This window comes from Neoarius graeffei, chromosome 18, assembly GCF_027579695.1.
Source record: "Neoarius graeffei isolate fNeoGra1 chromosome 18, fNeoGra1.pri, whole genome shotgun sequence".
Classification (NCBI taxonomy): Eukaryota; Metazoa; Chordata; class Actinopteri; order Siluriformes; family Ariidae; genus Neoarius; species Neoarius graeffei.
The window spans coordinates 66,512,995-66,536,011 of record NC_083586.1 but is presented as its reverse complement, the minus strand read 5'-3'; the positions used below and the strand labels follow the sequence as shown (position 1 = coordinate 66,536,011).

Below are 23,017 nucleotides of genomic sequence, written 5' to 3'. Positions count from 1 at the left end.
AGTCCACGCCGTTTTTCAGCAGTTGCGTCACATGACCAACGCCAGCGAATCAGGAAGGTGGATGTCACAGTGACGTTGTCCAATGAGACGCCAGCTAGAGCTCAGCACAGCGTATCCGCGTATTCTCAATGTTTACACAGCACCGGACCAGACATGATCTGGATTGAATACGTGGACGCTGGCGGATTCCTGTTTCCCGGCGTTTCCAGGCGGTTTAATGTAAACGGACAGTGCGTCCGCGAAGAAAACGAGACAGATACGGTCTAATGTAAACTTGGCCTTAGATGAGCTTTTCATCCATGAGAGGATAAATACCTGATACTCCCTACCAGTCAGACAGAACTAAAGAACAGGGTCTCTGCACATTTCTGACCAGCAAAAATAATACTTTTTAAGACCATTTTAAGACCACTGAGTATAAAAAATAAGACCACTACCGCGGAACAAATACGTACAGTAAAAAAAAAAAAAAAAAAAGCATACTCTAGGTTAAGTTCAAAGCATTTTTTTTTATAAAAAATGTGCATCTTCAGTTTACAAAACAGAACATTAGCTGCCTTCTCGATATTTTAATAGTAGGGTACTGCTGTAAACAAACAGTGAGGAAACAAATTGATCTTCAGTTAACAAAACAGAACATTAACTGCTTTCTCAATATTTTAATAGTAGGGTACTGCCATGAACAAACAGTGAGGAAGCAAGGAAGTTTGACTACTGATCGACCTGCCTCTGGGGACTGTTGTTGCCCGACTAGCAGCATAGCGCATATGCTTTTCCCCTTTCGAGTGAGCGTCAAGGGCTTTACAGCCCATTGTTGTTAACTTGATGTCTTTCCGACATACCTTACATCTCGCTTCATATTCTGAAGTTGCTGTTGTTAGCCAACTTTTGTATTTTGGCTCCTCAAGCCACTTGTTACTAAACTTACACTTCCCCATCTCCGCTCATGTTCAAGTTCAACCACTTCTTCCTCGTCTGCTCTACTCTCAATGGTTCTACTACCAGTGTTGGGCACGTTACTTTCAAAAAGTAATTAGTTATAGTTACTAGTTACTTTTCCCAAAAAGTAACTGAGTTAGTAACGGAGTTACTTTGTCATAAAAGTAACTAATTACCAGAGAAAGTAATTATTCCGTTACATTTTGTTCCCCCTCAAAAAAAAAAATCAATTAGTGTAATCATAATAAAAGTGAATGTTAAATGTGTTTAATGACTGAAATGGACACTTAACAGAACCAATCAGTAACGTTATCTACACTATATTAATATTTTTGTGGGACAATGTGAGATAAGACATCTATCAAATGTAATATATTTCTGTAGTTATTAAAATTGTTACTAATTACTGGCCACTGACGAGGACAAACGCTTTGTTCCTCGACATAATGTGCATTGCACGTAAACACTCTTGCCTTTTATTTCAAGTAATGAAAAGTCCTGGCTGTATTTCCAGTGTGAAAGCGCAGTGCTGGGCTGACCGCTCGCCATCGCTGGCTCTTCCAATTGAAAGAGCGCGCAGTAGTGCAGTAGGCGTGGCCTACCTACGTATGTTGTCCAAATCTACTCTGATTGGCTTACTGTGCCGTTGTCTCGTGTCTCCCCGCCCCACATGAAAGCAGAGTAAAGAAAGGCTGAGCGAGCAGCGTGCCAGATGAGAACAGCTTTAATAAAGTAACGCATAGTATTTTATTGTAAGTAACGGGAACGGCGTTATAACGATGTAAAAAGTAATTAGTTAGATTACTCGTTACTAAAAAAAAGTAACGCCGTTAGTAACGCCGTTTATTTCTAACGCCGTTATTCCCATCACTGTCTACTACATGGATAAAAGAACACACTGCCCCCTGTGGCGTGGTTCCTGCGCTATTAGAACTAGTGCTAGACACACAACGGCTCTTGTGCTACTTGTTCAGCATCTTGATAACAAACGACGCTGGTTGAATAAATAACGTTAGCGCGGAAAAAAAATCCAGACATATGTTTTTTTTTTTCATTTACCGTAGGCTACCCGGATGAAATTTAATACCTCCCATGTGAAATTTAATACCATAGCTCAAAAAATAGCGAAATATAATGCTTTTTAAGACCTTAAAAAACACATATTAAAAATAAGACTTTTTAAGACTTTTTAAGGATCCGCGGAGACCCTGAAGAAGCCTTTCGGATGAGAGGTCAAACATCTTCAAGAATCTTCAAGCAAGTCCAGTTGCTCTTTTTACCACCCGTAGTTTGCCAGTCTACGTTCCCCGCTCTCCCCTGCACATACATCCATAAGTGCCTGCATCCTGACGCCCCGTTTCCTTCATTCTTTGAATTCTTATTTATTTGTTTGGTTTTTTTTGTTGATTTACTTGTTTCCTTCATTCTTTTAATTCCTATTTTTTCATTCTTCCTGTTTTTTTCTTTTTTATAGACCTTGACGAGTTCGAAGGGGAAGCGCTCGTGGAAGATGCGGTTGATTCGAGCTCCTCCAGAAAGTTCCAGAGTGTCCACCTGATCACCTGAACCCTCGATCCGCTTCTCAAAGTCTACACCGAACTGCTGCACCATCCTACACACACACACACACACACACACACACACACACAGTGAGGAGCAGACATTCAGCAAATAACGCCAACATGACTACTGAGTGTGTGTGTGTGTGTGTGTGTACTCACTGCAGCAGGGCTTTAGTTTTGCGTGTCGGATCATCAGGTTTGAAGTTCTTGTACTCCTCCACCTCCTTCTCCAACGAGAGCAGCTGACTCTGCAGTTTACTGCGCAGACTGGGCAGCGTGTCCCGGATATGATTCGTCAGTTGCTATGGAAACAGATATGGTTGGATTAGGGTATAAATACGTTTGTTAAAATTTGTATAAGGCCTTTATAACACATTCACAGCACTTTTAAAAAAGCCTAACCTGGACCCGTCTGAGCATAAGAATTATAGACCAATTTCCAAACTACCATTTTTATCTAAAATCTTGGAAAAGGTGGTAGCTAATCAACTCACTGCCTTTCTAGACAGCCATTGTCTCTATGATAAATTTCAGACCGGCTTTCGGCTGCTCCATTCTACCGAAACTGCCCTTTTGAGAATCACAAATGACATTCAGATGGCTGTGGACAATGGTGAATGCGCTGTACTTGTCCTTCTTGATCTGAGCACGGCATTTGATACTGTTGACCATCATATCTTGATCAAGAGATTACATGACTGGGTAGGCATTTCAGGGACTGTGTTAAACTGGTTTGCCTCTTATCTAACAGAAAGGACCTTTACTGTCTCAATTGGGGACTACGTCTCCTCTTCCTCCCCCCTTTCTTGCGGTGTCCCGCAGGGGTCAGTGCTGGGCCCACTCCTTTTTATACTTTATATGCTTCCCCTGGGTCAGATTATTCAGAATTTTAGCATCACTTATCACATGTATGCAGATGACTTACAACTGCTTTTTAAATTCAGCCCAAAGGAGGTCGCTAGCCTCTCTAGACTCCTAGAATGCCTGGAAGCCATTAAGGGGTGGATGGCAGAAAACTGGTTACAATTAAATGATAACAAAACAGAAATATTAATCTTTGCCCCAGACTTATTGGCATCAGAGATTAAGCAGAATTTGGGAATTTACTCAGCTTTTGTTCGCCCCAGTCTGAGAAACCTTGGGGTAATCTTTGACAACTCCCTCTCTTTTCAGCCTCATATTAAAAAGTTAACAAAATCTTGCTTTTTTTCACTTACGTAACATTAGTAAGCTTAGGTCTATGGTGTCCCACACTGATCTAGAAATGCTCATCCACGCTTTTATTTCTTCCCGCATTGATTACTGAAACTCTCTTTTTCTTGCCCTCAACAAATCTGTCATTTCTCATGTGCAATCTATCCAAAATGCTGCCGCCAGGCTACTCACTAGGTCCAACAGATTTTCTCACATCACCCCTATCCTCCGCTCCCTACATTGGCTCCCAGTCCAGTACCATTTTCAGTTCAAAATCCTCACCATTATCTACAGATCACTTCATGGCCAGGCCCCTGCCTATCTTGTTGAGTTATTGCACCCCCTATCCTCTGCTCGCTCTCTTAGGTCCAATAATCAAAACTTACTGTCTGTCCCACGTACCCGCCTTAGGACTTGGGGTGATCGTGCTTTTGTAGTGGTTGGCCCCAGGTTGTGGAATGACTTACCTGCTGAACTCAGGTTTGCTCCTTCTTTAAATGCTTTTAAGAGCCAATTAAAAACACACTTTTTTTAGACAGGCTTTTGGCTAGGTTGTTTTTATCTGTTATTTGCTTTTCTTATTGTACAACTGGGTCCACTTTGTCTTTGAATTTGTTTTAATTTATACCTTTTTTATTAGGTTTGTTTTGCTTGCTATTGTTTACTGTTTATTTATATTATTTTTATTTTTTCCTTTCCTATTGTTTTTGGCTTTGATACATTGTAAAGCGCTTTGTGACTGTTTGTCTGTGAAAAGCGCCATACAAATAAATTTTACTTACTTACTACATTTATATTTGATGAAACAATGCTCTGTGGTGTGTGAGGATATCCTTCGAATGCACTGTTACTATATACACACACGTACAGCTGGTGTGTGTGTGTGTGTGTGTGTACCTGGTTGAGTGCTTTCTGCAGGTACGGTGTTCCCATCCTCTCAGCCATGTGTCTGTACGCAGGATGAGACAAAAAGAACTTCCTCTCTGCTGCCAGAGCCACGCGGATGTCCTTCCTGCCATCAATGTCCTTCTGACTCCGGTTCACCACGCCAATGTAGCCTACACACACACACACACACACAATCTTACTTACAAACCCCAATATCAAAGGGTGTGTGTGTGTTTTTATATATGTGTGTATCTAAAGGTGCAGTTCTCTTTGCAGGAACCCATAATCCAGGAACCTTTGCATGAACCGTGAAAACTTTTTCCAGGAACATTTTTACATCCACAAGAACCTTTCCTTGAGACGTAGTACAGTATAGGAACCTCTTCCCTAATTGTTTTAAAGCTAGTAGACTTTTCATGAAACCTTTTCAATAACATGTTTCATAACCATGAACCATTTCAGGAACCAAGGAACCTTTTTCCATAATCCAGAAACCTGTTCATTAACTCATTATACACTACAACCAGGAACCTTTTCCAGGAGAAAGCTTTTTAACAGACTAACTCAGGAACCTTTTTGAGACACCTTGATTCATGAAACCATGAAGCTTTAACAGAAGCTCAGGAACCTTTTTCAGGAATTCAAAATTGTTTTGGACTTTAGCATCTTTATCAGGAAGTCTTTTCAGTGAACAAAGAACAATTGTGGGTGGAGTCTGCTGTACTCAAAAATGGCTGACTGATTAAATGTTATCTTAGCCAGTGTGTGTGTGTGTGTGTGTGTGTGTGTGTGTGTGTGTGTGTGTACACCTCTACGCAGAGGCAGCAGTTTGTTCTCCAGAATATCTCGGGCATCTGTTCCTTCATCCATCAGATCCAGTTTGGTGATCACACCAATGGTGCGCAGACCTGCAAGGCACAGGGTCAAAGGTCAAACATCACCAAGTGGTCCCACACAAACATGCCCACAGGTACACACACATCCACACAAACACATACCCTGAGGGTCGACCTCTTTGGCTATCTTGAGTGCATCGGAGTTGGCAAGGTCGGTGTTGGCAGGAGTGACAGCCAAAATCAGACAACTGTCCCTCGTGATGAACTGCAGCAGCATGTCCCTGCGCACACACAGCATTATTATTATTATTGACTAGAAGCAGTTCCTATAGAGTTTTGACCAATCAGCTCTCGACTCATACTCAATTTAACCAATTACCTTATTTGGAACTCAATGTCTGGTGGCTGGTCGCCAACGGCAACCTTTGTCATCCCAGGAAGATCAATCAGAGTCAGATTGAGCACTGAGAGACAGAGAAAGATCCAGTTTAGTAACAAAATTATATCACAAAGAGCTGTAATTTGCTTCTTTAACCAACGCTATTTATTCACTAATGTACTTCAGTTTTTTGATTGGTAAATTTGTGTATGCTGCCAAGTGCAAATCATTTATGATAAAAATGAACACTATAGACAATGAAACTGCATTTGGAAGTTAATTATTGAAATATTTACTGTTAGAAAGCATAAACATTATCAGTAGTAGTTACATCGTGTATTACAGAATTGCAAAGATGATCCAAAGCCAAAATCATACTTTTATCAGGGGTTTTTCTAGAAAAATTTAGTATGAGGGCGCTCACCATGGCGAGGGAGTGAAGGGGGTGGGGATGGTGCCGGTTGTCCGTCCCCCGCCCCCCCCCCCCGCCGTGCGAAGCCTTTGAAAAACTGAGGCTATAAATGGGACATTCTGAGGCTATCGGACAGGGAAATTGTAACAAATTGTCAACATTGAAAAAGAAAAGTAATCATCTTCTGCTCCGGACAGTCTTTGGCTTTCTTCCGTTTCGTACTGCGGGATGACATCTTTAAATGCCCAAGTGTCAACAAAAACAACTCGCGAACTACTTCTGTCAAAAGCTCCCGCGCCGGTGGGTGAAAGGTCATTCAGTCTCGAGAAATCTCACTCTACAAGTCAGCTGACCTTGTATGTAACCCATGTCAAATCTCACGAGAGCAGCCGCGTCAAGTAAACAACATGGCGCCTCAGTCTGGAAAACGCCAATTCGGATTGTTTTTGCACCGTCTGGCGGTGTATCTACTATGATTGGAATATTTTTGGAGTAATTATAGCGTATTTGATGATCAGACACATTGTCACGTGGTGCTGCTGGGATGTTTTCACGGAGACAAGATCGTTTTGAGAAAGATTGCATGTTGTGCAGTAGCATACAAGTGCATGGCCTAAGTGTGACTTGGAGTTCAATCGGCATTTTGGTAAGGGGGCGCACGCCGAGAGTAAGAGGGTGCAGCGCCCCTGTTCCCCGGTTTAGAAGAAAGCCTGCTTTTATCATTAAAAGTAATGTTTAGTTTGTTGTATCTGCAATACTGAACATGTTTTATTATGCTGAAATCACTTCCTAATAACTATACACACTCACTGCACAGAGTATAACACAATGCCTTTGTGGACCCACCAGAACTCCGTTTCATAATCTCTTTAGTCAAAATCAAATCGACTCAAAGTTAAAATGAATTCTCCCTGAGCTCCAAGAGGTCAAAATAGCAGCAAAATTTTCATTTTTACATCGGAGCTTAAAGTTAATGCTCATGCAACTCTGAAGTCACAGTACACCAAAGTTAACCTGTGCTTAATATCGTACACTTTATTCATATTTGTGATTTATTTGCTGATACTTCAGAAAGCGACTCAGTCTACTTAAAATCTGATCGATCTCCTGCGTAAATTAAACTGAGGAAAATATGCTGAGTGCTTCAGAAAGTTACAGCAGCATACCCAACGGCTAGCACAAGTCGTGCTGCTAATGTGTTACAGTTTTGTAAAATAAGGCAAAGCAGATGCGAAAAATATGTTTCACTGAAGAAGGTCAGCATGACTGGTTCTCCTCTTGGTGTTTAAACAAGTTAGTGCTAAATCTTAATTTTTATATTTTTTAAGTGAGTATGTCCATGTGTGTGTGTGTGTGTGTGTTACCGTTAGGAGAGTACACTCTCAGGTTGATGGGAATGGGTGAGATTCCTTTATTCGAGCCGGTGATGCGGTCCGTCTCGGCTTCGATCTCCAGCCGCACCTCCTCAAAGTCAACAAACTTCCGACCTTTACAGTGGAGGAACTCAGCATATTCTACAGATTGGGGGAGGGGAACCATAAACTGTAAACGCTCAGAGAAACACCGAATATACCCCGTGTGTGTGTGTGTGTGTGTGTGTGTGTGTGTGTGTACCTGCTTTGTGGTTGACCAGCTGAAGGATGAGGGGTCTACGAGTAACAATACCAGAACCTCGGGGAAGAAAATCCCTGAGAGAGAGAGAGAGAGAGAGAGAGAGAGACAGACATATGGACGACAGAATCACAATATCAATGTGCTGATATTTGATTATCACAACAGTCACAGTGACGCAACAGAAAGGTGTTCGTGCTCTCTTATGATGATCGCTAGTGTAATTCCTGAAGTTGCTGCAGCCGGCCGGGAGCATTCCTAATCTCCACCGGGAACGGATCTTCCAACTTCCATCCATTATCTGTAACCGCTTATCCTGTTCTACAGGGTCGCAGACGAGCTGGAGCCTATCCCAGCTGACTCTGGGTGAGAGGCGGGGTTCACCCTGGACAAGTCGCCAGGTTATTGCAGGGCGACACACAGAGACACACAACCGTTCACACTCACATTCACACCTACGGTCAATTTAGAGTCGGGTTGTTTTACGATCAGGGTAGGCAAGCTAAAAATCACATTTAACACTTATTATCTTCAATATCAAAAGGCTTGACTAAATAAACTTGGTTGTTTATTGTAGCCCTGTGATAGCGCTATTTACCGTGCAAAAAACAATTTGGTGATAACGTTATTTACTGTTCAAAAGTTTGGGGTCACCCAGACAATTTAGTGTTTTCCATGAAAAGTCACACTTTTATTTCCCACCATAAGTTGTAAAATGAATAGAAAATATAGTCGAGACATTTTTCTGGCCATTTTGAGCATTTAATCGACCCCACAAATGTGATGCTCCAGAAACTCAATCTGCTCAAAGGAAGGTCAGTTTTATAGCTTCTCTAAAGAGCTCAACTGTTTTCAGCTGTGCTAACATGATTGTACAAGGGTTTTCTAATCATCCATTAGCCTTCGTAAAGCCAATTTATGCTGACAACCCAGTCTTCGCAGATGGCGTCGCAGATGGCGTCTGCGAAGCCCCCCCCCCCTTCGCAGACACTCTGCGCGCACCTCCCAAAAATTGTGACCACCGCAGACAAGAGGGCTCTGATTGGTCCACTCTACATCCGCTGTACACGCACTTCCGCTTCCCTACTTTCCCGGTTTGGTTTGTTTTCACGACCGCTATTTTTAAAAACACGAGTGAAGATGGAGCAGCACGAAGAGCAGTTGATCGAGGAAGTACGTACATCTACACGACTCCAGTTCTAGTCATTATAAGTAACCGGAGGATAAACACTCCACTAACCACACCCACCAACTACTCCTAGCGATTTCGCGCCCCCTTGCGTTGTGGCGGTGAATAACATCGCGCACGCCTATTACTCCCCGCTCAACGATAAATTATGTCTGCGAAAAGATATCTGCGAAAGCCTTGTCGCAAGAGCATGCAGAGGCCCTGAGGCAATGAGCAAACACATTGTACCATTAGAACACTGGAGTGAGAGTTGCTGGAAATGGGCCTCTATACACCTATGGAGATATTGCACCAAAAACCACACATTTGCAGCTAGAATAGTCATTTACCACATTAGCAATGTATAGAGTGGATTTCTGATTAGTTTAAAGTGATCTTCATTGAAAAGAACAGTGCTTTTCTTTCAAAAATAAGGACATTTCAGAGTGACCCCAAACTTTTGAACGGTAGCGTATGGCAATATGTGTCATATTTAGCAAAATTACTCGTGTCATTTAGAAAAAGTGCTTTTTTGACCACAGGTAGCTCCAAAAGGGATGCACTTACATCATTCTTTATACCATAAAACAAATATTTGGTTCCATATCATTGGAAACAGTTAAGTTTTAATGTTGAATGCCAGTAAGTTTTTGATCAAATTAGTCTGTAATTGTGTCAAAAAAAAGTCCTCTCCGAGACAGCTCATTTTTCAATATAAAATAACATATCTAAAATGATTATTTTCATCCTAAAATGTGGTCAAGATATTGGGACACAAATAGAGACAACTAACACAAAGCTTACAGCCTTATATTTAAAAGCACCATGGAAGTCGTGGATTCTGAATTGTCCAAAAAAAAAAAGTCCTCTCCGAGAATCACTTCATTTGTTTCTCCCAGCCCTGCTTAAAGCTACACTTAATTTACTTAGAAAAAAACCCTAAATAGTTCATGAACATGCTATAAGATTAGGTGAATGTCATGGACTACTAACAATTTCTTAACTGTTGGAATTTTATTTCTATCAGCTATTTTTTGACAAGGAGTCTTTGATAACATTTTTGCTGCTTTTCTTTATCTTATAGCAGATTACACAAAACTACCATACACACGTCAAAAAATTACCTGAAATCTGTTCTTTAACTCGTCCTTCACTTAAAAACTGGTACAAGAACCAGTTTGAATTTTGGACCCCTGTGACACAAACTTTGTCCCCTGATTGTAAAACAACCCAGTCACCAGTTATCCAAACCTGCTGTTAGGACTGCGGGGGAAACCGGAGCAACTCGTCCCTTTCTAATGTGAATGTAGGGCTAGTCGTCCTTGTGCCCTACTAGGTGCCCTCCTCCTGTCCATCAGCACAGCCCCTTAGAGACTGACCGTGGCACGCTGTGACACGCACCACAGGAAGAGGACATGAAAGTGCTTTCTTAGCTTCATGAGAACTTCTGAACATCCTGCCTTCGTCTGCAGAAGACCATTTCCAGTTCTCTGACTCATCTTGAGTCAGGATTCCGTGAGGAGTTAAAAGGTTAAGTGGTTCAATCTTTGCTCCAAATTCACACACTTTCGATTTTAATCCTTTCCTGAGTTCAGATGCAGCACGCCACGCAACAGCCGAGAGAGAAACTCCAAGTCTGTTCGCATTTTACACCCCGACAGCACAGGATTCCAGGAAATATTCAGTTTTAGCTTCTAAAATCTTTTCTGTAATTAAAATAATTAGTGCAATATGTTGATCAAGTGAAGGTTTAAAGTTGTAAATGGAATGAAGTTAAATAACAGTATAAGAGTGTAAAAGGTAAAATGTACACAACTATAGTGACTCGCTTATTAGCACAACGATAAGTTACACTTCTATATAATTATATAAAGTACAATGTATTCTAATTATATTGTTTTAAAAGATTAATTACACTTTAATTTGTTTTTATTGAACTTTTTTATTGACAGTTTATTCCTGAAGAGCAGTGAAATGAGCACCAATCCAAAATACACTGCGTGTGTTTATATATCGTGTGCGTGTTGTGCGTTTGTGTGGGTATACGATGTGTATAGCGGGTTACCCGGCATTGCCCAGTTGTTGCAAAATTCTGGGTTGCCCCCAGACTTCCATGTCAAATAAATTTGGTGAAGATCCATTGAGAAATGGTGATGTTAACCCAAGCCAAACAAAAATCCAAACATCCACCATCCAGGGGCCCACCAGGGACCCCCTGGGGCCCAAATATGGAATTTCTGAGTTCTGCCAAATTGTGGCCATCTCCTAGCCTGCCAAGCCAGACTAAGGCTACATCCACACGACAACGAGATGTTATTTAAAAAATATCGCGTCCACATGGGCAACGATCAGTAAAATATCAGGTCCATATGGCAACGCAACGCTTGCTGAAAACGATGCAATACACATGCCACACCTCTAGGGGCGCTGTAAGACGGTCCCTTCGGAGACACCAGAACAATAGAAGTAAGGACGCATGCGCATAAACTATTACGCGCGAGACTTCATATTAGCCACAAAGTCAGAAAAATCTGTTCGTAAAATTACGTTATAATGACCAAATACAATGAAAAGTATTTTTCCAGTCTCACCTGTGAAAGGTAATCCCATGTGATCTCGTTTGGACGGTAAACCTGTTGGTACAGTTAAACGCAGCACATGAATGAGGCATCTTTATTCTCCGCTTTGACCTATCCAATATGGCGGCGAGGATGACGTATGATTCTACGCGGAAGGCGGCGTCTTTAATGGTCCGGAATAAATTGAATGCTACACTTTGATGGATTAATTTGTTCTTCTACGCCCTTTTTGAGGAATGTATTGTAGGACTTAAACCAACATCTGAAGAGGTGAGATCGCTCCTTTTTTTCCCTATTTTTGCTGGTGGGATTGACTCTGCCCTAAGGGCTATTCTCTCTCTCTCTCTCTCTCTCTCTCACTTTGCACCATTACACAATAAATATTCACAGTGAAAATATTTTGTAAGCGCGTTTCATGAACCAAGTTATAGGATTTGTTGACAACTCGCATCGAGTTCGTTACACTTCTACCCGGCGTGAAGCACTCACAGTCATGTGGTTGTGACGTCATCATAAACAAATCCGTTCTACTCATCCAGACGACTTCGCAACGGCAACGTTGCCAGATCTTTCCACTCTGGAACCCGTTCTCAAAAAGATTGCGTTTTGGGGCACCCAAAACGCCGGTGCCGTGTGGACGCCGGGCCTAAACGATAAACAATTGTATCGGATTCACCTGAATCCGTTGCTGTGTGGACAGGGCCTAAATGTGAATATTTAGTCTGGCCTCGCTCGTAGACATTTCTGAAGGGTGTGGGAGGAACAACCCGCTGTCTTTCAAACTGTCTCTGTGCGTACAGGCCAACGCTCTGACCAATCAGCGCAACAGTGACTGTGACGTAGTCAGAGCGACAGAAAGCAGTGGGGGAGGCCTTGAAATAAATCATTTTTCAAAATGCGTATTAATTAATAAACAGGTTCTAGATATTAAGAAGTTTGGAGTCTGTACCACATACTTAACATACACTTTTTTTTCCAAGTGTTTTTCAAGGGTTTGCTGAAACTGTTTGAGAGTTTTTATTTTTATTTAGGCTAGGCAAGTTTATTTGTATAGCGCATTTCATACACACAGGCAATTCAATGTGCTTCACAAAATTAAAAGCATAAGAACAGTAACAAAGAATTAAAGTAAAAGTGAAATCATTAAAATCAAAATTAAAAAGAAATTATGTTAAAGGAAATTAATTACACTTTAGGTAAAAATTAATCAAGTGAAAGCATCTGAAAACAGCTTCGTCTTGAGCCTGGATTTAAAACTAACAACAGTAGGAGCATTTTTGATCTCATCTGGAAGTCGGTTCCAAAGCTTAGCAGCATAGCAACTAAAGGCTGCTTCACCACACTTCGCTTTTACAGCTGGTATTACTAGCAAGGTTTTCTCCTGTGATCTTAGAGACCTAGGCCAAGTTTACATTAGACCGCATCTGTCTCGTTTTCTTCGCGGATGCACTGTCCGTTTACATTAAAACGCCGGGAAACGGGAATCCGCCAGCGTCCACGTATTCAATCCAGATCGTGTCAGCTCCGGTGCTGTGTAAACATTGAGGATACGCGGATACGCTGTGCTGAGCTCTAGCTGGCGTCGTCATTGGACAACGTCACTGTGACATCCACCTTCCTGATTCGCTGGCGTTGGTCATGTGACGCGACTGCTGAAAAACGGCGCGGACTTCCGCCTTGTATCACCTTTCATTAAAGAGTATAAAAGTATGAAAATACTGCAAATACTGATGCAAATACTGCCCATTGTGTAGTTATGATTGTCTTTAGGCTTGCCATCCTTCCACTTGCAAGTGATATGCACTGGGATCACACACACAGCGGCTCAGTCCCGAATCACTGCTCGTGCGCTTCACTCGCGCGCTCTGTGAGCTGCGCAGGGCCGGAGTGCACACCCTCCAGAGGGCACTCGCTGTTCAGGGCGGAGTGATTTGGAGTGCAGGATGCCTGCGGAGCCGAGCCGGTGAGGAGAACACATTTCAACTTACGTGCCGTCTAATTAGACATGTGATTAGCGTATCCATGTATTGGTGTTGCTGTGTGCACGCGAATCGTGTATTGGTGTTGTTGTGTGCACGCTAATCGTTTTTAAAAACGTTAATCTGATGATCCACTGATACGGTCTAATGTAAACCCCACCCTAGTTGGTGCATATAATTGAAACATATCCAGTAGGTAGCTGGGTCCCATCCCATTTAATGTTTTAAATAGAAGAAGTAGTGCTTTAAAGTCAATTCTATAGCTCACTGGGAGCCAGTGCAGAGACCTTAGGACTGGAGTGATATGGACGACCCTTTCTGTTCTTGTAAGAACCCTTGCTGCTGCATTTTGGATTAGTTGAAGCTCTTTGATGGTCTTTTTTGGAAGACCTGTGAAAAGGCTATTGCAGTAATCAACCCTACTGGAGATGAAAGCATGAATAAGTTTTTCTAGATCATGCTTTGACATGAGACCCCTGAGTTTAGAAATGTTTTTTAGGTGATAGAATGCAGACTTTTTTACCACTTTCATATGACTGTTGAAGTTAATTTCACTGTCAGTAAGGACACCAAGGGTTTTGACAGTATCCTTTGCTTTAGTGGTGTTTGGTGAAATAATTTCCCTTAAATTTAAAATAATGGGAAAATAAGAAACAATCAAAAAGTAATGTTTCAAAGCTGTTTATTAATTCTTCATACTGCACAAACTAGCCCCATCCTTTTGGCTACGAGCGGAGCCAGCTGGTAGATCAGACTTTTGCGATAGCCGGTCGGCAAAACAGCGAAAACGTCCTTCTTGAAAAGGAATGAGCGGAGAGCCTCTTCCTGCTCATGTTTCAACCAAAACTCCAAGTCTAATTCTTCTAAAACTGATTCCAAAGTGGAGTCAAACGAGCGCTGTTCTCTAGCCGTAGCCATCTTTCCTGCTGTGCTTTCTCCAGCGTCGCGCAGCTTTGTCGTCACTCCTGCAAAAGCCCGCCCAAAGAATCCAAACAAAAACCTTGCGTTGTGATTGGCGGGCACAATTTGATGCCCGGGGTGTTTTGTTTATATGGTCTGAGGCTAGACCCACTCGTAGGCAAAAATATTTTTGGCCGCTAGGCGGGTGGGTCTAGTTTACTAGGCTAGCTATCTCCTGTACCTACTTGCCAAATTAGGTGTAAATCTGTCAAAAAATGCCAACGTTAACGCTGCAACGATACATTAGGCCACGATACGATACGCATCACGATATTAGGGTCACGATACGATACGTATCGCGATACACAATGATACACGACAAACTGGTGTGAAAATGTCAAAAATGACATTTTTAATATGAATCAACAATAACACCATACATTTATGCAGACATTACAGTGTATGAGAAATGATGAGCGACCAGCCGATATAAACAGATAACACATCCTTCATCTGTTTACATAAAAGGGTGACTTCTTACCATGCTTACAGTTCTTACTAAATACCAATATATCAGCAATGCATGCACATTACATGCAGTGTGTGGAATAATCCACTGTACATATGCAGAGATTGGACTGACCAACTGACTTAGTTGGACTAAAACAGACGAGTTGATTAAAGCACCATTTGCACAATAGCATCTGTCTTTCAAAAACAAACTAATAATAGTAACAGCTACAAACTGCTCTTTAAAAACATTAAGTCCAGTTAGTCTTTTAAGCTTCCCCGAGAAAAATATCAGTACATCAACAATATGAGTGTTGACACGCTATTTGAGAATTACATTCAATTGACTAGATTAATATGATTACCTTAACATAATACTGTAGTAATAGCAACACGTGCCAACGTCAATGTTACCCAATGATCTGATTGGCTACGGACAGAACCGAATGCACACGGAAGCGCACGATCTACTGCGCAAGCGCGAATACCTCGGACATGGTATTGAAACTGCCCCGCACATAAAAGTCGATCACGCTGAACTTAGTAGCTTATCATCGTTAGCATATTGAGTACGGTCACACACGGACTGGCCATCGGGAGTAGCGGGAGTTTTCCCGGTGGGCCGGTGGTGAAAAAAAAAAAAAAAAAAAAAAAAAAACAGTTGCGCGCTGGCCTTTAATATGATAAGCAATGTTAACAGTTTAACATAAACTGTTAACATTGCTTATCATATTAAAGGCCAGCGCGCAACTGTTTTTTTTTTTTTTTTCTCCGCCGGCCCACGCTGAACCACCGGCCCACCGGGAAAACTCCCGCTACTCCCGATGGCCAGTCCGTGTGCGAGAGAGCGGCATATGTCAATTTCCCAAATGTTTCCAAATAAATACCCACCTTTCGTGTCATTTCGACGATCACGCCCGACTATAATCGTTTTGAGTATAATATAGTCTCTACATGTGGAAAATGAGTTAGTATCGTCGTGTATCACGATTCGTTTTGGCCGGCGATACATATCGTATCGTGGCGAAAGTATCGCGATGCATCGGTGAATCGTTGCACCCCTAGGCAACGTTAGCTCAAGACAAACAAACATTGTTGCTTTATCTATCTATCTAATATATGAAGAGCTCTTTTCCAAAACGCGATAAACGCCCAATTTTAAAAAAACGAGTCCGTCGCGCTATTCTGCTGTGTACTGAGCCTATTCACGGCTCCATTAATGTTTCATGCCAAATCGCTATATTTCCTTGTTTATATGTGCTGCAAATTGTAGTTTCTCTCCAAAACGCAATAGGCGCTCCACCTGTTTTTTGGCTGAATGCGACATTTCCTCTCGACCAATCAGATTTCTGTCAGCGTGCTACGCTATCCCACATGGCGGCGCCCTGAAGCGAGGAGTTTTGTTTGCTTGTGTAGCTTCTTGAGTACAAATAACTTTTGCAAATGGTGGTTGTGAATACTTTTGATGGTTCTGAAGAACCTGTGAGACCTACACCAGGTGGTAGAACACGTCGTTTAAACAAAGATCACCATGAACGAGAGCAAACTAAGAAAATTTGCTATTCTGGTGGCGGGCTGATTGTTATTTAATTAGTGCTGTTTAAGGTGGGGTTTACATTAGACCGTATCAGCGGATCATCAGATTAACGTTTTTAAAACGATTAACATGCACACAGCAACACCAATATACGGATACGCTCGGCTCCGCAGGGATCCTGCGCTCCAAATCACTCCGCCCTGAACAGCGAGTGCCCTCTGGAGGGTGCGCACTCCGGCCCTGCGCAGCTCACAGAGCGCGCGAGTGAAGCGCACGAGCAGTGATTCGGGACTGAGCCGCTGTGTGTGTGATCTCAGTGCATGTCGGGCGTGCGCGTCACTTACCACTTGCAAGTGGAAGGATGGCAAGCCTAAAGACAATCATAACTACACAATGGGCAGTATTTGCATCAGTATTTGCAATATTTTCATACTTTTATACTCTTTAATGAAAGGTGATACAAGGCGGAAGTCCGCGCCGTTTTTCAGCAGTCGCGTCACATGACCAACGCCAGCGAATCAGGAAGGTGGATGTCACAGTGACGTTGTCCAATGACGACGCCAGCTAGAGCTCAGCACAGCGTATCCGCGTATTCTCAATGTTTACACAGCACCGGACCAGACACGATCTGGATTGAATACGTGGACGCTGGCGGATTCCGGTTTCCCGGCGTTTTAATGTAAACGGACAGTGCATCCGCGAAGAAAACGAGACAGATACGGTCTAATGTAAACTTGGCCTAAGGTGGCACTCTGAATGGATTGCATTTAAAAAAATTGAACTAACTGGCCATTTGTTATTTAGTTAGTTGTTTTCTGTGGTGGACAGTCTTAAAACGTAAATGAATGAATGTTATTTAAGTGGTGATATAATTTATTTGATTTTTATTATAAATTGTATGATGAAAGTTCCTGATATTATATATCTACAGCATGTTCTCTTGTTTTTAAAAACAGAAAGACAGAAAAAATGAGTGGACTTATAGCGTTTTGAAAAAAATATACATAAACTTTGGATTTATAATCAATAATGTTGTTGTTAGATTTGTCAATTGTTGAAAATGTTCAGACCGAGCCAACTATCTATTATAACAGGATAAATTAAATATTTGCAAAATGTATGGGTCTGGGTAAATAAATGTCATTTTTCTGAAAACAATCAAAATGGATTTATAGCATTTTGGAAAAGAGCTCTACACATATTAATTTAAAAAAAATGCCAGGTCACCTGGGTGAGGGTTCTTTTGACTAAAGACCTGAAACACCCTGTGAGTCTGGGTTCATCGCTGAAGGCGTGTCGGAGCGGTGCTCAGGGATGGTGAAGGCTGGCGTGCTACACCGTGCCCGTGGGAGATCCTCTGCCCAAGCTTCTCTCTCTGGGTTTCTGTACGAGTGTGTGGGTGTGTGTGGGAGAGATCTCAATTCTATGCAGTGTGTGTGTGTCCTGTGTTCTGTTGTGTTCCATTCTGCTCTGTTCTGTCAGATTCCCTTGTTTTCTTGTGGTGTGTTCTGTTGTCTTGTCCTGGCTGTTGATCCTACTCTGTGTGGAATGTGTATACTATTTTTGTTGTATTCTATTCTATGCCACCAAAATGCTTTCTATTCTATTCCTATCCATTCCTTTCTATTCCATCCTAATGCATTCTGTTCCATTTTGGGGTGTTCCCTTCTTTTTTCTCTCATGATGTATTCTACTGGATTGTCATGGCTGCCCATTCAGCGGTCTCAAAAGTAGCCGGTCACCGGCGGCAAATCGCCGACTATGGCTTGTTATGCCGCCGGCTATTGTCAGTCGAGTCACAAAATTTAATGTTAAATATTTCTGACAGCAAAAAAAGTTGTGAACGTAAATTTCATCCACTATGTCATGTATGTCCATTGCCGCATCAACTGTGTTTACATCCTCGACATGAGTGCAGCCATTACTGCCCTGTGTTGCCAGATTGTGTGTATTCCCGCCCTATTTGGGCGGTTATAAGTGCATTTTGGCGGGTTTTGAATAGAGATGTCCCGATCCAGGTTTTTGCACTTCCGATCCGATACCGATATTTTTTTTCACTTCCGATCCGATACCGATACTGGCCGATACGATACCGGCCTATCCGAGCATGTATTAAAGTTCAAAGTTATTTACCTTCCTTACCTAGTTGTCAGACTCATGTTGAAAAGGGTTTTAGTACTCTTGAGAACAGCTAGCCAGCTGAATTAGGTGAGTTTGAATAATACACAATGGTTGATAACAAGAAACTGACCTGTTTATTCAGGGATAAACACAAAATAGACAGCATTATAAATAAAAAAACAGAAATGGCATCAGTGGTCAGTAAAAAGTGCAAATAAGACTGTAAACTGTATCAAAAAAGCAAAGCACATAAACAACCTTATCTGTATCTATAATATAGTCTATTAACTCAGCATCAGTACTCTTCTCTTGAACAAGTGTAAACCAAGGCTTTAAAAATCAGTGCAAATAATACTGTAAACTATTTAAAAACAAAAATGCCTTCTACTCCCCAATCTGCTAGTGTTAGTTGTGTAGGACCTTTCTTTTTGTCTGCAGTTTTTTTAAGATACTCTTCGTGTTCTTTATGGTGGTATTTTGCTAAATGCTTTATTAAGTTGGTTGTATTAAAACTTCTTACAGCTTTACCACCACGCCTGACTTTATTGTGGCATATGTTGCACTCCACCTCTTCGTCTTTGTCGTCCTTTAGGGTAAAATGATCCCACACAGCTGACATCTTTACCGTGAAACTACTGCTAAATTTACATCGCCGTGATAATGTAGAAGATGCCACTGAGGTAAATTGTAAGGCGCTAATGCTGGTGCTGAAGGTGTGCTGGAAAATGCGGACCGGATTTTGGGGAAACCAGAGCAAAAAACTGGAATGGATTATCTAAATCGGTGCGCTGGAAAACCCGGAGCGGATTTTTTTTTAAAATGGATCGGGAGTCTGGATCGGAATTTTTCCGCGCCTGCCGATCCGATCCCGATGCGCATTTTTTGCTGATATCGGCGGCCGATCCGATCCTAATATCGGATCGGGACAACCCTGGTTTTGAACATATATTGGGCTGTCAAACGTCAGCAGTATCTGGCAACATTTTTTTTACTTAATACAAGAAATTAATGGATGCCAATGTTTTTGCCAAAATGGTATTTTATTTTCCATTGTTTCGGCAGCTTCAGCATCATACTGTGAGATTCTGTTCAAATTGTTTTTTTCTTCTATGAAGCCTGAGCCATTTATTTTATTAGTTTATAATTATTGTTTAATTTAGTCTTCAGGAGAGACTGCCTGCACACAGTACTAGTATTAATAGTTTTTTTTTTCTTACATGAAAGCTGAGGCATTTATATTATATTTTAAGGTAACTTCATGTTGTGCTGTGAGGTTCTCTGCACTTTAACTTTTGAACCAACAGGAGCATTTGGATAAGTAAAGCCTATTTTTCTGCATTTTTGTAGTCCTGCTAATCTTTTATATTGGTAAAGTTGTTTATAGGACCATTTCTCAGTGTCTGTTTTTTTAATCAATAGTTTTTCAGTAATAACTTAATATTTAACATATCACTCAATGTTAAACAACCCCCGCGCCTCCCCCATAGTCTCCAAAATTTCTGTGGGAAACACTGGCGTGCGTAACAACGCTAATCAAGCTTAAGCTAGACGACCCGCCTCAAATACCCGTCCCGGGTAAATGTTATCCCAATTTTAGATGGCCTGTTCCAAACCATCCCGCCCCATGAAAAATTCGTACTTGCATATCTATCTATCTATCTATCTATCTATCTCTGCACGCTTTGTGTGCATTATGTCTGCCGCTGGCAGACATTTTACCATTTTGCACCCTGCTGTAAATTATTTGTACCCTGCTATTCTCCCAAACTTTGAAGCCCCTGCCATTCCGTGGAGAATACGTGGAGTGTTTTGTCGTGTTCTGTTCTGTGTCTTCCTATTCTGTCATATTCCTTTCTTCTTTCTTTCCAGCTATTCTGTTGTACTGTCGTCACTGATTATTCTTTTCTACAAGCTAAAAAGAATGAGGAGCATTTTTTGTATCATATTCTTTTCTACGTCTTCAAAATCCTTTCTATTCGATCATATTCCCTTCTGTTCTCTAATAATATACTCTCCATCCTCCTAATGTCTATTATTTAAAAATAAAAGTGATCATGCTGTCCTGTTCTGTGCGCATGCACTCTATTCTCCGGGCTCTGTTTTAATGTGGACTGTTTTGTCATATTCTATTCTCCACTTCTATAGAGAGTGTGTGTGTGTGTGTGTGTGTGTGTGTGTATATATGAGTGTGTGTAAGAGTGAAACTGTGTATGAGTGAAAGTATGTGTATGTGTGTGAATGAGTGTGTGAATGAGTGAAACTGTGTATGAGTGAAAGAGTGTGTGTATGAGTGAAAGTGTGTGTATGAGTGAAAGTGTGTGTATGAGTGAAAGTGTGTGTATGAGTGAAAGTGTGTGTATGAGTGAAGGTGTGTGTATGAGTGAAAGTATGTGTGTGTGAATGAGTGTGTGTATGAGTGAAAGTGTGTGTATGAGTGAAAGTGTGTGTATGAGTGAAAGTGTGTGTATGAGTGAAAGTATGTGTATGAGTGAAAGTATGTGTATGAGTGAAAGTATGTGTGTGTGAATGAGTGTGTGTATGAGTGAAAGTGTGTGTATGAGTGAAAGTGTGTGTATGAGTGAAAGTGTGTGTATGAGTGAAAGTGTGTGTATGAGTGAAAGTATGTGTATGAGTGAAAGTATGTGTGTGTGAATGAGTGTGTGTATGAGTGAAGGTGTGTGTATGAGTGAAAGTGTGTGTATGAGTGAAAGTATGTGTATGAGTGAAAGTGTGTGTATGAGTGAAAGTATGTGTGTGTGAATGAGTGTGTATGAGTGAAAGTGTGTGTATGAGTGAAAGTATGTGTGTGTGAATGAGTGTGTATGAGTGAAAGTGTGTGTATGAGTGAAAGTGTGTGTATGAGTGAAAGTATGTGTGTGTGAATGAGTGTGTGTATGAGTGAAAGTGTGTGTATGAGTGAAAGTGTGTGTGTGTGTGAATGAGTGTGTGTATGAGTGAAAGTGTGTGTATGAGTGAAAGTGTGTGTGTGTGAATGAGTGTGTGTATGAGTGAAAGTGTGTGTATGAGTGAAAGTGTGTGTGTGTGTGTGTGTGTGAGAGAAAGTGTGAGTGCGCGCGCAGGTTCCATAAGAACTACATTTTTTTTTATCTTCCTGCTATAAAAGGCGGATTATTAAACTGTTCAACAGGGTGTGTGTGTGTGTGTGTGTGTGTGTGTTAGTCTTTAGCATTAGCAGGATGCTAACCAACCTTCCGACGAAGTTCTCCAGCACGGAGCTCTTCCCGGCGCTCTGGCCGCCCACCACGGCGATCTGCGGCAGGTCCAGGTTGCAGCTCTGGCCGATGGAGCTGAAGGCGTCCTGCAGCTTGTTGATGAGGGGAATGAGCTCCTCCATCCCGCGGTTCCCCATGATTCACCACACACTCCACTCCACTCCACACACCCGTCACCTCAGCCTCACACTCCACTCCACACACTCCACTCCACACACCCTTCAGCTCTCCACACACTCCACTCCACACACCCTTCAGCTCTCCACACACTCCACTCCACACACCCTTCACCTCAGCCTCACACTCCACACACCCTTCAGCTCGCCTCACACTCCACACACCCTTCAGCTCACCACACACTCCACACACCCGTCACCTCAGCCTCACACACGCATTATCAACACCCGGGGCACCGAAACCCTCTGTAACACCCCGCCGGGGTTAAATATCGGCCAAATTAACGGCGCCACCGAACCGAACTCCGGGCAGAATAACGGAAACCCACAACTTTCCATCCGGTCAGGCGACTGTCCTCAAACTTTCATCACCCCGCCCTCATTCAGGAATCCCGCGCTCTCATTGGTCAATCTAACTGCCCGTCAAGAGGCTCCGTGTTGTGATTGGATGATGCGTCATGATTCCGTTTCTTCAGTAAAAGCCTGGAGTTTGACGCTGATGGTGCTGAGCGCGGCTCCGCCCCTAAGCCTGGAGGCTCCTCCCCACACACAGCCTCCCTCTCAGGCCCACACAGCACCAGGATTCATCTCATCTCATCTCATTATCTCTAGCCGCTTTATCCTGTTCTACAGGGTCTGACTACGGGTGAAAGGCGGGGTTCACCCTGGACAAGTCGCCAGGTCATCACAGGGCTGACACATAGACACAGACAACCATTCACACTCACATTCACACCTACGCTCAATTTAGAGTCACCAGTTAACCTAACCTGCATGTCTTTGGACTGTGGGGGAAACCGGAGCACCCGGAGGAAACCCACGCGGACACGGGGAGAACATGCAAACTCCGCACAGAAAGGCCCTCGCCGGCCACGGGGCTCGAACCCGGACCTTCTTGCTGTGAGGCGACAGCGCTAACCACTGCACCACCGTGCTGCCCAGATGGAACCTACTTTGCACAATTTGCCAAGTCTGGTTTCTCAGTATTAACCC

The 23,017-nt window shown here is 42.3% G+C and overlaps 1 protein-coding gene across 2 annotated transcripts in view; it reads right to left on the bottom strand.

Annotated features, from left to right (window-relative positions):
- Positions 1–22,392, bottom strand: part of dnm2b (dynamin 2b) — a 50,345-nt gene extending 27,953 nt beyond the window's left edge. Inside the window, exons 1-10 of one of the 2 annotated variants that reach the window (XM_060899299.1) lie at positions 22,140–22,392; positions 21,825–22,106; positions 7,825–7,898; positions 7,575–7,724; positions 5,799–5,883; positions 5,582–5,700; positions 5,393–5,491; positions 4,593–4,753; positions 2,661–2,803; positions 2,416–2,551 (exon numbers count right to left, since the gene is read on the bottom strand). In XM_060899299.1, coding sequence (XP_060755282.1) covers positions 2,416–2,551; positions 2,661–2,803; positions 4,593–4,753; positions 5,393–5,491; positions 5,582–5,700; positions 5,799–5,883; positions 7,575–7,724; positions 7,825–7,898; positions 21,825–21,985 — 1,128 coding nt within the window. In that variant the 5' untranslated portion in view covers positions 21,986–22,106; positions 22,140–22,392. Of the gene's footprint in view, positions 1–2,415; positions 2,552–2,660; positions 2,804–4,592; positions 4,754–5,392; positions 5,492–5,581; positions 5,701–5,798; positions 5,884–7,574; positions 7,725–7,824; positions 7,899–21,824 lie in introns of both variants that reach the window. The other variant, XM_060899298.1, reaches the window with a different exon arrangement.
- Positions 22,393–23,017: the final 625 nt, after the last annotated feature.